The sequence below is a fragment of the Artemia sp. Qi Xiang Cuo genome, unplaced genomic scaffold, assembly GCF_049724085.1.
Source record: "Artemia sp. Qi Xiang Cuo unplaced genomic scaffold, ASM4972408v1 HiC_scaffold_3083, whole genome shotgun sequence".
Classification (NCBI taxonomy): domain Eukaryota; kingdom Metazoa; phylum Arthropoda; class Branchiopoda; order Anostraca; family Artemiidae; genus Artemia; species Artemia sp. Qi Xiang Cuo.
Window position 1 is genome coordinate 402,946 of NW_028300478.1, and position 15,442 is coordinate 418,387.

At 33.1% G+C, this 15,442-nt stretch overlaps 1 protein-coding gene across 1 annotated transcript; it reads right to left on the reverse strand.

Moving 5' to 3' along the window:
- Window positions 1-1,240: 1,240 nt before the first annotated feature.
- LOC148938612 (uncharacterized) lies at window positions 1,241-13,143 on the reverse strand. The gene is made up of 2 exons (XM_089107667.1): window positions 12,861-13,143; window positions 1,241-1,349 (listed from the first exon to the last, which is right to left on the reverse strand). Exons 1-2 carry the CDS (start codon window positions 13,111-13,113, stop codon window positions 1,252-1,254), a joined length of 351 nt encoding a protein of 116 aa, XP_088963793.1. The 5' UTR covers window positions 13,114-13,143; the 3' UTR covers window positions 1,241-1,251.
- Window positions 13,144-15,442: the final 2,299 nt, after the last annotated feature.

Consider the following 15,442-nt stretch of genomic DNA (forward strand, 5'->3'; position numbering starts at 1 on the left):
CACGCTTTGCTCTTCGTAACACAGTCCGAAATACTTTCCTGTATTGCTCATAGTCCTCTAGCCGCGCTAAGCTCGGAAAGCGTCTATAATCTCCCAAAAGGTGGTTTTTCTTATTCACACAGGCCAGAAGACCATCCGTCATCCAGGGGCTAATTGGCTTTTGTTTTTTTCGTTCATTAGTTCTCGGGTTTCTCACGCAACATCTACTGTATACATCCATGAACGTCGAGTGAAATGACCCAAATGCTTCATTTACATCTTGAATCTCCATTACGTTATCCCAGTTTAATTGCTCTAGTTTCTGTTTTAAATTCTTCAAGTTTTCCTCTGTTAAACATATAATCGGTAACATAGCGTTGATTCGGGACCTTATCTTAGCTGGTTCTGAAAGGCCGAGTGTTGCATGAATGGGGAAGTGGTCTGATGTGTCGCTGACGAGGACTGCCACTGACTCTGGGAGCAAGGAGCTGAATATATTGTCGATAAGTGAATGCGTACTCTCAGTCACCCGTTTCGGAATCGTAACAGCAGGATATAGGCCTGAACCTGCCATATTATTTAGCAAATCTTCTGCTTCGGCCTTTAGCGGAATACTGAGGTTAATGTTAAAAGCTCCCATGAGAATAAGCTCATTTTTTTTACACTGGGCTAGCTCCAGAACTTGAGCCATATGTTCCATAAACTGAGACGTTGACCCTGACGGAGAACGATAAATTTCACCCACAATAATTTTTTTATTTGGGGACAGCCATACTTCTAGGAACAACGACTCGAAAAGTCCTTCAGTATTTCGTGTAAGGTCTTGCCTAATTTGAACCGTGTGTGTGTCGCGGATATAAATTGCTATACCACCCCTTTTCATCTGTTTTCTGTGGAGAAAATGGCTAGTGTAACCTGGAAAATCCTAAAGGCTTTCGGTTTGTTGTGTAATAAATGTTTCACATAGACCTATACAATCTCGTCTAAGCTCCCGACATTTCGACTCTAGATCAGAAAATGAGGAATACAGTCCTTGGCAATTCAAATGAAATACCGAAAGTTGAGAATCGGAAGACCTCCCAGTAATTAAATTAGAAATTACATATTTACTTTTAGTAAAATTTTTATCATCAAACAAATGGAAATGATTTTCTTGTCCAATTTCTTGATCAAAAATAAGCTCGAGATTTAAATAAGACTCTTCTAAATTCTTTAATCTATCTACATCAAAATCTCTGATACCTCTCGGGGATGAAGCTGAAGAAAAAGTCATCACTTACCAACTGCAATCGGCGGTCCGTCGTGAAAATTCCAGAAGAGTAAGGAGTCAAAAACAATAAACATACCCAATTGAACTTCTTTATGGAACACTGAAAGGAAACAAAAACAAACTAGATACCTTGAATTTTGGGAACATGAAAAAAGAGAAAAGAAAATTGAACAAATATGAAACAAAAAAAGAAGAAAACAAAATTTTCGCTTTACATCCTTCACTGTCATACAACTTAAAACAGAATTACTGTGCGGCTTCAACAATAATTCAAAAAACTTCTCACGATATCACGTACATAAAAACTAAATATCGGAGAAAAAAAATGACAAAACTACTGGTCGGAAACAACCTTCTCTGGGTCATTTTTGGCAAACAGTTTTAGCGGATCGAAACAGTCATCATCGTATTTAACCCACTGCTGTGAGCTTTTTGACTTTTTTGTCTCCAGCCAGAGTTTCACGTTACGCTGGACCACACGAGTCTCTTTGACCTTCTCTGCTCCCTTTGCATTTTTTAGCTTGTAACCGAGAGCCAATAATTCCTTTCTTCGCTTTCCTAATTCAGCAGGTAAGTCAGTCGACACGCTGTAGCTCGTTCTCTTTAGTTTACCACATTCTTTAAGAATCAATGAGCGATCATAATTCTTGAGCTGCACGAAAATAGGCTCAACTATTTTTTCCTACCGCTCCGCAGACTAGGAACAACACCATCATCAGACGCGGTGAATTTTTTGACCCTATACGCAACACTGATACCTATTTGATCAGGATCTGCAATCCCGAGTTTTTTTCCGAAGAAATTTTTTACTGTATCATGAAAATTTTCGGATTCATTTGGCGTATCGATCCCGTGAAGCAGAATATTGTTTCTCCGTGTATGTAAATCCACTCGAAGTGCAGACGATTTCACCTTAATCAGTTCCAATTTTAACACCTTATTTTCTTGTTGTAGCATCGAAATCGTAGCAGTTAACTCATCCATTCACCGGTAAAAATGCTCTTTTGTTAGTGATGTAGCCATCTCTTATATTTTCAACAATAATGCCGCACAATTTAAAAAATCCTTAAAAGTCATGAAAGGAAACTTACTCGCAAGGGCCCGTAATTTGCAATATCCAGATATTACTTAGGGCCCACTTTTAGCAATCGCAATCAGTCAAAACTTATCCAAATTGTTTATCCAAGCAGCGTCCTTTGGGCAAGTGACGTAGCTAATCCAATTTCATTTCACACCCGGAGACCTTCACTGTCTGAATGCTAACAGGTAACTGAATCTTCTCTAACAGGTATCTTATCTTAGTTTGTAACCAGTAGATTAATTTTTAATCCATTTGAGACATACACAATTTTTACTGGGGTGTCCTCTACCGGTTCAATATGCATTTCGTCTTTGGTATAATTCGGTTCATTGACTTAATGATCAATAGAAGTAATAACGTTCAATTATGATTCAATTTCCATCAATTCATCTTTATATTCATTGATGATATTGTGTTGCCAAAATTCCTTATTATTTTGCCTATAATTTCACTGTCTATTGTCACATTTATTTTAAACGGATAACAGTAACGGCATGTAGACAAGATATAAATAATGACATTAGTGCAGGAGTATGCCTGTATTTTTTTCACGTTCCATCGAATACTAATACCTGAACGATGGCGATATGATTTATCAAGAGGTAAAGTATTACCCGAACTATGAGCAAGAAGTTGACCCTTGTGGTCCACTATTACTCTTAGGCATGAATGATTTGTAAACAATACCATCTCTGGGAATTTTATTCTATTATCCCCACCATCAGTAATGATGAATTTCTTCGATAGTCCAAAGATGTTTAATCTCTCATTATTCGGATTTTTTTCATAGTTCAAATATTTATCTTTGTCAGTATTCCATCTTACGATATCTCTATTATGTGTATATACTTTCTTGAAGTATTTAATTTTCACCTTTTTCAAAATTTCTGTTATTCTGTTCAAAGAGGGTATCTGATGGTAAACTACCAGTGATACTATTAACGTACAGTAATGCTATGCTTTTAATTGAATTGTTTTAATTTCCTTGGCAATATTATATGTCCGTAGGCTTACCCTTTTAATTTTGCTTTCGATTACAATGTCTATTATCACATTATTTTTAAACGGGTTACAGTTCCGGTACCCAAACATGATATGATTTATGACATTGATGATCGAGTAAGCTCGTCTTGCTTTTACCTTCTGTTGAATGGTAATACCACAAAGATATTGATTTGATTTATCAAGAGGTAACTTGTTTCCCACAAAATAAGCAAGAAATTGAACCTCGTCATCAACTATTAGTCTTGGTCTCGCATTATCTTTGAGCACTATCATGTCTGGAAATTTGACTCTTGAATATCTACCAAGAGCATTGTTGAATTTTTTCAATATTTCAATGAAATTTAATCGCTTACTGTCAAGACAATGCATGCATACATTTCCGATAAGATCCCCACTATTGCATGTTTCATAGTTCAAATATTTCTCCTTATCAGCATTCAACAAAACGATGACTTTATTGTGTGCACCCACTTCCTTCGAATATTTCATTTTCACTTTTTTTAAATATGATGCATGCTTTATGCTTCCAAAGTACAAAAAATACTGATAAAAATATTACTAATAAACTACGTAGTGTCGATAACCAGCCATACAGAAGCACTTGGACAGCCGCGAAGTGTCGATTAGCAACCATAGAGTATCATTGATACGGCCGCATAAATAAAAAAAAGTTGAATAATTTTCTGTCTAAAAAATTTCAACTCACAAAAAGAAGTGTTACTACAAATTTTATTTTTCTAATAGTAAAAGTCACGACTAACATATCTATTTTATTCTCATTTTTTATTTCAAAATATTAAATGAATTTTCTTGGTTTTAAGCAATAATTTCATGTCATTCATGTCATTTACAGACATGTAAAAAAAGTTGAAAAAATTCTTTGTTAAAAAAATAAAAAAAATAAAAATTAAAAGTTAAAAAAAGTTAAAAAAATGAAACTTAAAAGTATGAAAAATGGTGGGGGGCAAAAAGGTTGGGGGATGGGTTATTGGAGTTTGAGGTCCTTGGTTGTTGGGGTTCTTTGTGGTTGGGGTTTGATGGTTCAAATCCCTAGCCACCTCACTACTTGATTCCTAAGCATTTCTAAGGATTGTTATGGATTTCTATATTAGAATTCTTTTGTCGGTGCCTACGACTTTATTAGTTTCAACTTTATGCTTACTCCAATACTAAACAATATTTTATATTGTCAACACTCCTAATTTTGCACTTGTGTATTATACAGACCACAGCAAAAAAGTGAAGCAAGGTCAATCGACTTGTAAATGGATGAATTCATTCTATTCATATTCTAACATTTATGTCTAGTGTCATGGGAGTAACCATTTCCTCAGACTTACCTTTTAGTTGGTAAGCAATTTTAATGCTTCTCGGTTTCATTTTATAGAGATAAAAAACATTCTTATTATTGTCATCTAGTCTCATCCCGTCATTCAAATCCTTAGTTAAGACCATTCAGACCAGAACTATGCAAATAGGATATCTTTTGATACCAGTACTAATGTGAGCAATACTGCTCGAGATCTGAGATACCTTTAATAATAGCTGGTTCTGAAAGGTGTTTGGAACAGGTTACTAGTATAAGCTCTTCGTCCCATATTGTATATCATCATAAGCCTTGTATAATGTGTTTGCTAGGTTTTTACCAAAGACATGAAATCTCGTCCTGGACAGCATCCCCTCACTACTCATGTCCAAGATCGTATTGGCTTCCGCATGAGGTTTGGAAAATGAAAGTCCAAAATATTAGCAGAAAACAATCGTGTTTAGAAGGATTAAGTAAAAATTTCCTCGCTCTAACTAATTTACATTTGAAAAAGCGTAGAATCAGTTTTGGCACATTTGATGAAGCTATTCATTATGAAAAACTGGCCAAACTAGCTTCTTAATCTCTATCGCTGGAAACAACACCATAAATCAATTATAATGCAAATTAGTCCACCGCATAATTTGAAGTAATCATAGTCGAAAAAACAAAGGCCTGTGAAAGAGACAGGAATATAGAGAAATCAGGTAGGAATACCAACGAACCATGCATCAATTTCTTCTGGATCCCCTGTCCTGGGTTTGTTGAGTGTAGAACACTCTTTGACGCCAACTGAAGTTGAAATTTGAATATGTAACTCATTGAATAAGGTTTGTAGGAAATAATTATCGATTTCTATTAAGAAGTTTAGGGCGAAATATCAAATGACTGGAAGAGAATACCACTCAAGGACTCCAAATCAGAGTTGCAAAATCTTGGTAGCAAGGTAACAACAGGCTAACCAGCTGTCTGCTGATAAAACCGTCCAACATTCTTGGATCCCTAAAGGGGCTCTTCCCCCTTCCAAAGAGACCAAGTCACCCTTAGAGTTGATATGACTAATCTCAGATTCCTTCCCATCCCAAAGTCACTGAAAGGAGAAATATTGCAGAAATCAAATCCAATAAACGTTTCCCATATAGGAGAAGCAACAGACAAACAGACAAAATAAACAGACTTCTAGAAACAGACAAAAAAGGAGAATTAATTTCAATAGAGATATGGCATCGGGGAGAGGCTTGCCAGTTTCTGGGATAAGAAATCGCTGTTTGTTATTAGTAGCTGCTTGTTATTATTTCCATTCGTTTCTTTAAGCTTTTCCTATTAAAGATTAAAAAAAAGCACAATATCGAAAATTCACATACATCGAATATTTTTAAAACACAAAATTTTCCCCAAAATCCTCCTTAGTGATAAAGGACCCTATTTTAGGTCCAGACTATTAGATGAAATGTCTGAATGCATAGGAACAAATCGTTTGTTTACCTCTCCTTATATGGATTCTGCTACAAGCAAACACAGAACGCAAAAACAACGCAAACATTGAACGCAAACACAGAGAACTAGCGCATATGCTGGGTATACACGCAAAACAAGAGTCAGACGACTGCTTTGACCATTTACCTTTTGTTGTATTCGCCATAAACACAGCTTAATCACAAATTGTAAACGAATTCCCTTTTTTCAAAACATTTCAGAGATCCAGGAATTTTTATAGAGTAAAAGGAAAACGAAAGAACGTACTATTGCTTAGAGCTCTAACAGCAAGAAATCATTATGCCCGTAAAAAAAACAATGGATCAACTAAAGCAAAACTTGGAAAGTGCAAAGGCAACAAAGAACGAAAAATAAGACAGAAAAGTAGGATTAGGACAATATACAAAGTTGGAGACCTTGTATATGAACAAAAACGAATCTGAAGGGAACAAAAAGTTAAAACCAAAAAGGGATGCCCCTTATAGGATAATCAAGCAACTAATAAACAATCTAACATAAGTTTTAAAGCACACATAAAAACAGACCGAAGAAATAGTATATCATAACCGAATAAAAAAATAATTTTTTCTCAAAACCATGGAAATCAGAACCTCTTTCCTCAGAAGAAAAAGGAATAGAAACGGTTTCACGGATTTGCGTAAGAAAACCATGTCAATTTTTTACATTTTTATTAACCGACAAAATTTGGACCAGTGGACAGAATATTTGACCCCTTCTAGGCTAAAATTGTTCCACCCATTACAAAAAAAGTAAATAAGGTCAAATGTCAATCTGACCATAGTGATGAAAGTGAAAAAGATGAAAAACTCCCAAAACAACCTAGCTCTCCGAAAAAGGAACTAAAAGTAATAGAGGTGTTCACATGAAAAAAAATACGGGAAAGAACAACTAATTAATTATAACGAATATGATAATAGGCAAGAGTATAAACTAAAAGAAGCAGAGAAATCGGAAGAAGCATAAGATTTCTCCAAATTTCATGTGTTAGAAACACCAGCAGTTTTAGCACACAAATGGTTAGCTGAACAAACGCCAGAACAAAAAAACGGCTAGCAACCAGCGAAACAGATAGCTTTTCTATAGAATCAGACGTGTCTGATAACTCGAGAAAATGGGTTTAAGAGACAAGCAGTGGAGAAAGGTTAAAAATCCAAAGACTCAAAAAGCAGTGCCGAGTTCAGCTGCTCCAGTCACTAAATCCCTAATGCAGAAGGCAAAGCATCAAGATTACAATACTTTTATGAAACTACGAAACCGGAAATTAATTCAGAACCAAACCCCAGAAAGACTTGCCAACACTATGGGAAAGAAACCAAAAAAATTGGAATTCCTAATCCTAAGGAACCGAAACGGACTTCTATAGAGAGATCAAGTAATGCACCAAGGCGTTTAATAATTCATTAAATTAATAAAGGTACAAAGGAAAAATTTTTTTAAAAATCGAAAAAATTCAGTTTTAAATTGACTAACGTTTCTGAACTAACGTCTTAATTATCTCACTATTTTCTTAATCTTACGTGTTAGTAAAGTCAGAATTTGCTTCATATACAGATAATGTATAAATATTTCCATAGTAAAAATTATATAGCTTAATGTTAAAAGCCCCCTTAAAATGCATATTGCCTACTAATTTGCAAAATCATTTCATAGCCAAATCAAATTTGAACTTAGTGACGTCACAGTTTCTATTCAGTAATATATATTTGTCTCGAAATTTTTGAACGGTTGAGCTAAATTTAAATAATTTTATATAATTAGAATAAGCATTAGAAGGAATTTTTTATATATATATACTCGTATATTGTATAATAACTACATCTCTCCTACCAAACATTAAACGCAATGTGAAAATGAATATAGGCTATAGTTATGATCAAAATGTACAAAGAAATAAGGAGGGAAATTAGATACTTATAATTGGTACAATTGTTTTTCAAAATAATAAAATAAAAGTTCGAAAAAAAATTAATATTTTTGAATTTACAATAATTTTGGACCAAAATTAAAATTTTTATGGAAGTTTAGTGAAATTTTAGAGGAAAATGCAGCAAGTGATCAATTTAAGTGCGCGCTGTGTGTACAAACTGAATAAAAATTCGTTATAATTAGTTATAATATAACAAATTAGTTACAAGATGTAAAATTAATGGAAAAAATAAAAAAGAAGCTGGGATAAGTTCTTACCCAACAAGAAAAGTAGATATAGATAAATCCTTTAAGTATCCATATTCACAAGTTTACGATAATCATTTTTAATTCTGGTGAAAGCTTTGGGTTTAAGTGACCGGCAGCCCAAATATACATCCCCTCCACAAAAAAAATCAAAGAATATCACAAAAATATCAATACATTCGATGAAAAGGGGGTGAAACATCGCAACGGTAACGGGGAGGATATATATAACTGGTCCCTGCTCTTACCATTAGAGAAATTCACCTCGTTAACCATGGAACAATCACCTTTTCTTGTACACACAAATCAAGAGTTGTTTAACAGGTAAATAAAGATATTAAACTTGCATTTTTTGACGGTTGTAAATCAGATAAGGGATATAGAGAAAACCTCTTTTCACAGAGATATTACAGCTATTCTAGAGGCTGAATATTACCATTTCATTTATCAGACTGTTTGTTTGCAGTAAATTGAGATCTGAAGTCTTATGAAGTTTTAATAAAAGGATGTCCTTGAAAATATATTAATTAGAGGCACACAGAAAATATCGGACTACTGAATAGCGGTATATTACTCTAAGAGTGCACCTTAGTAGTACCAGGCCGTCATATTTATTGTATTATAGAATATGCTGTAATTATACTTTGGAGATTATAAGAGATTAGGCACTTCATTGAAGAGCAATTTTAGGAGGAAATTTTATTATTTGTTAAAAATAGCATTAAAAGGAACCCTAATAAACCTGAATGGGACCAATTAAAGTTGAAATTTAAGTCAGGACTACTATCAGTCATACGAAGTTAAAATTGAGGCCATTATTTGAAAACTGTCATATTCGCTTGTATGTCTTGAAAGATATCCTTTTCTACAGTACGTTGGAAAGCTAAGAAAACACTATAAGATGGCCGGACTTAAGACTTTGGGGCGTTAAAGTCTACTGGTGGTAGTAATAGGGCTCACCTTAAAGATTCACCGACCTTCTTTTAAATTGATACACAGATATGCATAAAAAGATAAGTAAAGTATGCTACAGCTAAAGCAAGGTGTTTAAAAGAATAGAAAAATATGAAGACAAGAAAATAAACCGTTTTAAAAGAAAAGTGACTACGAGAAGAGTAGGGCTACAAATCATGAGTTTGGCTATAAATTAATAGTTTTATTTGCATGTTCATAATAGACCTCTTAGCTCCATCAGCCTCACGGGGAAAACTGGTGTTGTGCTTGCCAGACACTTTCTATGGTGATCAAAGTACCAAATACATACTGCTCGGATAATGGTGGGGAAACAAGGTAAAAAAAAAAATGAGAGAGTACCATTTCAAGCCTTTTCAAATCTAATTTTCAAGCTAAAGGCTTGGCTCTTGTTGAATATAAATAAGATATTTATATATTCATTTAGACAACAATAATTCTTGTATTTATAATTATAACTCTCAAACCAGGTACTTTACAAAAAAAATAAAAATTAAAAAGAGAAAAAAACCGGAGCTAAAAATTTTAATGATTACACTTCGAAAAGAATTAAAGAAATGCTAAAACCTATGGAAAAAAAGAAGACAAATCATCACTTCTGTGCCAAGAATTTTCAACATTTGGGTATTTTAGAACTCAGATATTTGCTCTTAGATTAGAATTCTTTTCCCTTCAAGTAAATATGGCTACCAGGTTTAACAGAAAACCTCTGGAAAATTGAAAAAAGGAAGACAACTTTCTAAATTGCATTTCAAGGTAGCAAGGGAGTAGTCACTAATTTTTTTCAATTGTTAACCATTTTCCACTAGCTTAAGCAAACATTCGCTTAAAGCCATTTTCTACTTTTTTTAAGCCAAGCACTAAATTGAAAATGAAATAAGATATTTTGAGGTATAGTTGCAGTTTTAAGCAACCATTGAAGTGATATTAAATCTAATTGGGGCAAAAGAATTATCACTGTAAAATAGAATCCTAGAAGTGAGTAGTCCCTAGCAGGGTCAAAAGTTATAAATTGATTTCCAAAAGAAGAAAGCAAATAAAAAAGAAGGTTTTTACCAACAAACTGCAGATAATAAGCCCATAAATAAGAGAAATAAAACATGGAGCCTATTGTATGTTATAAATAACTGGGTTTATTTTTTGTGCAAGAAAAAATTGGACTTTTAATTGAGCATTTCATGTATCAGTATACGTTATGTTAGTCTATATAACATTACTCATCAACCTAAGTATGTTGAATGAGTATGTTAGAAAAAAACAAATAGCTAAAAAGGGATAACCCTTGAGCACTTATAACGCATAGCTCAGAGACATAGCGTGGGTCTTTGAGCGCATAATAGTGAAAAGAATATGTTCCTTAGTAAAATTATGTTAGGCTACTAAGAAATGCACAATTAAAACGCTCTCCAGAAAAGAAACTAATCTGATCTTATCTGAGGGGAAGAAAAAATGGATTTCCATGCAGTGATTTACGTTTAAACTTATCAAATTAGAAATCTAGCTGGGCCTATTTAATACATGTATATATAGAAAACTGTGCGTTTTTTGTGTTTGTAACAAATTTGGCTTTATTTCTATTGGGAGACAGCTTGTTTTTCGCCAAATGATTTTGCACAACGTTCTGCAACCTTCAAAAGTGGTTACCTACCATGTTTACTCATCCACTCAGTCTATACCATGGTTTTAATTCATACTTTCTAAGAGAAAATTTGCAACGATATGCTTTAACATTTCAAGGTTTTCACCTGGCATCTTTCTTTATCGATTCATTTTGCAGTAGGGTTCTACGTATTTCTTACATGGAAAAACAAATGCAATCAAATTTCAAAAGTTAGAAATTCTTCTGTTATTCTTGTAAATAAACACTTTAAACTTACCTATCTTTTTGTATTACATTTAGAAAGTAAAGGCTTGGTTTTTAAAGAAAGTAAGCATAATTATGTAAATTTAAGGGTATAGGAAAAATGTCTTTCATAATTTGGGATTAACATGATAGAATATGCCCTTGCATAGGTTTGAAACAAAGGTATACATAAAAAAGAGCCAGTTTTTTTTTTTTATTTCGAGCACTATTCTTGAGGTTACAGTGGTTACAACTCACTACATCTTTTCATCTTTCGAACACTTTGATTGAAATTGGTAATCTCTAATTTCTATTTGCTGCATCAAGGAGGACGATGTGTCCTAAGAGCAATGAACGTAAAAACCTAATAAAAACAAAAGAGTTTTTTGGCTACAATCCAATCCCTTTTTACCCTTCAAAAAGGAACTGAATAATTTCTTAGACCACACTGCTTTTCCATTAAAAAAAAAAAAAAAATTTTTTAAACACGAAAAACGGTTTTTAATTTTCTAACAAGCATTTAAATAAAAAACAATTAATTATGCAAAAAATCACCTAATATTTCGGCCCCACATCCGGGTGCCTTTCTCAACGTAAAAAAAAAAAAATAAATAAAGCAAAAAAAAAAACAACTTAAATTACATTACAATAAAACATACTAAACACATAAAGAGAACAAAAAGCAAAAACGAAAGAAAAATATAAATAAATAAGAACAAAACTCACTAAGAATAAGAAATATTCGGAATAAGAATAAGAAATATTCGGAGCTTTTGTGCATAATTAATTGTTTTGTAGTTCACTGCTTGTTAGAAAATTAAAACCCGTTTTTCGTGTTTAAAAAATTTTTTTTGTTTTTAAGGAACTGAAAATTTCCGTCTCTGAACTAACTGGGCTCTAATTTTTTTTTTGTATGTTCATTTTATACGATAAGTCGTAAGAGAAAAAAGCTATATATATTGATATTGAAAATATTGAAAACATTGAAGATATTGAAAACACCAGTTACATCAATAGGTTTAACTGGTGTTTGAAAGTGTAACTCAGTTTTTTTGTTGTTTTTTTTATTACTCAGTATCATTTCTAACTAAATTTAAAAGCACCCAACTATTTTTTATGGATATTTAAACATTATTTTAACAAGAAAAATCAGATTTAGCTTTTCTTCTTGTTATGTTACAACTTTGATTCTTTTATATTAAATTCTTTTGTCATAGAGTAAAATAGCTAAAGCCAAATTTCTGGTTTGGACTTCTTTAATGACAGTAGATATTGGCAAAAGACTTTTAATTATTATATCTTTGGTAATTACTAAGCGTCACTCGATTTAATCAGCTTCAACATTAGTATTAGAAGGGTCATATGAGTTTAAACTAAGACAGTCTTCAAAAATAATCATAAACGTTGATTATAGGAAGCTGGGAAATTAATTTAGCAAAATTTACGAGGGTCAGATTCTAAAGATAAACACTTAAACCTATTCCTGCTTGTTTGAAAATGATAACTAAAATACCCAACCCTTTAAACATCAGCTTCCGATTAATAGCTAAATTTAATCTTTAAGATATCTGGGGTCTCTCCCAATTTCTCCGTTTAAGTATTGTTTGAGTTTTGTATTTATATTTAGTTGCACTTTTCAATATTGCGCCGTATCTCATCCTATAAAAAATGCTTTGTGCAGGTAGAATATATTTTAGACTTCCACTAATGATTGGTAAGCAACACAAATAATTACCCTTGTTGTCAAAAAAGATATTCCAAGAATGATGATGAGGAGGTACACCCATTGACGGATCAAACGCAAAGACTTTACATCCTTGCTCTTCTGCTCTCTCTTCAAATGTCCATTCAAAGTTTATACCAAACGAGTAGACTAGACAACTTCTCCTCGGTGGCTCAATACCCTTTGTCTTACAGACTGTATAACTTCCGAATTCCCTAATTTGTCTTTTTTTTCGATTTTGAACAATGAAATCGCCTATCATCATGACTCCTCCCCATTTTTCTTGGTCTGGGCATAGTTCTGAAGGAAAATCTTGGTTATAATCTATTGAAAACGAGCAGGATGATGACTAAATTTCTAATTAAACAAGAAATACAAAGTCAATTCAAGCAGATTAATTCAAAATTATAATTAGGTTAGTTTGATTTGTGCTTTGCAAGATTATGGATAATTTCCTTTTTTTAAAGAAAAAGTCACCTTTTCTTTTTCTTTTTGTTTACATCTTCTTATGAATTTCACGAACCAAAGACTAAGCTAAACAGGTAATCAGTGATTAAACTTGTTTACCATCCTATTTTATTAAACCCAAATCAATCTTGCAAAAAAATATTCCTTCAACAAAACAAGAGAAAGTAAACTACTCAAGTGCTTCTCCACCCAAATAATTTTCTTATTTTTATTTATTTTGATATTTCGTAATTAAAGTGACCTAAGTAGTAAACGGTTTCAGTAAAAAAAACTTAATGAAAGCCTTAAATTTTTCTTCATTGGTAATTATAATAGATTTTAGGTAAACCATCAGCAATTTGTTAATCTGTAACACATTCAATCTGTAACACACACACACACACACATAGTATATTTGATATAATATATATATATATATATATATATATATATATATATATATATATATATATATATATATATATATATATATATAAATGTTTAAATAGGCTAGAGCACGGGTAAATGGCAGGAATATGCATGACTCTCTTATTGGACACATACTTGTCAGGTCAGCTTTTGGAAAGGCATGCCTGCCTAGAGTCTTAGGCATGTATATATATATATATATATATATATATATATATATATATATATATATATATATATATATATATATATGTGTGTGTGTATATATATATATATATATATATATATATATATATATATATATATACAACTCATCCATTTTCTTACTTATCTCAAAAATATAGTACCTCTGCGAAACATAAGAGTTTCTGAACCATATGGGAATTCCCAAAAAATATTTGCAGTACCGCAAAAAAAATTAACAAATTTGGTTTCGTTCGGTTTTACTAAAGCAACTCCATAAAGGGGTTAAAAAAGACATGTGGTGCAAACATGGCGTTACAGAGACTACCAAACGTAATTTTGTCAAATTGAACTGTAGTTTGTGCTAGTATACCATAAGTTTTCCGCAGTTTTTCTTTAAGTGCTGCAATAACTAGATTTTTAGTAGCTTTGATAGAATTCCCATATCGGAGTCAGAGATACTCAAACTTATCCTTTTGGAGAACTGTCTTCCCGCAAACATCAACAACACGATTTGGCAATGTTTCGTCGTTCAAAACGAAGAATTCAGTCTTAGACGGCTCTATTGTTAGCCCAGTATCACCAAGTACAGACGACACGGCATTAATAGCTTTCTGTAAAGATTCTAAATTATCACTTATCAAAAGTAGATCATTTGCTTAGGATAGATGACTAGCATCAATTCCATCATATATCAAAAAATCTTTTATCTATTTTGTCACAGAACGTATTACATTGCTAAATATCACAGGGCTGATTACTGAGCCTTGTTTAACACCCCTACGTATATCTATAGGTCCAGAAAGCTGTCAGGCAGACCGAATTCTTACTTGAGATTTTCGATACCATTGCCACAGACAATTACAAACAAAGGGATCAACTCCTGCCCTTATTAGTGACAAGACTGCTTGCGAATGTAAGGCAGAATCAAACGCCTTAGATATGTCTATTGCGCAGACGAATAATTGAGTTTTTCGTTTCTTGAACTTTTCAACACTTGAAATAAAAGCTGCATGTGCATTCTGAATACCAAGACCGGACCGGAAACCAAACTGATTGTCACACACATCCACTTGTGCTGCCAATATAGGGCACAGTATCTTCTCCAGTAACTTTGCTAGAACTGAACAAATAGTGATGGGCCTGTACGAAGAACAATCTTTAGGATTTTCCCCCTTTTTATGTATACAGGTAACGACCCCCTGAAACAAACCTTGTGGGACAGACTGTTGCGATACTATTGCTTGAAACAATAAAGCTATGTGGCTAAACAGTTTTGGGGTACCATACCTCAGATGTTCCGACTGAATACCATCTGCCCCAGGTAATTTCCCTAAAGGAAGAGGACGAACAAAAGATTCAACACATGACGGGGTAATAAGCCAGTTACTGTATTGGTTTAGTCGATCAAAATGCAGCATCAGAATATCCCAGAAATTACTTTCTAATAATGGAGGATCAGCTGCAAACATTGAAGAAAAATGTTCAAACCATCTATTTGTTTCAATGCTATCAGGCAACAACGAAGAAGAACG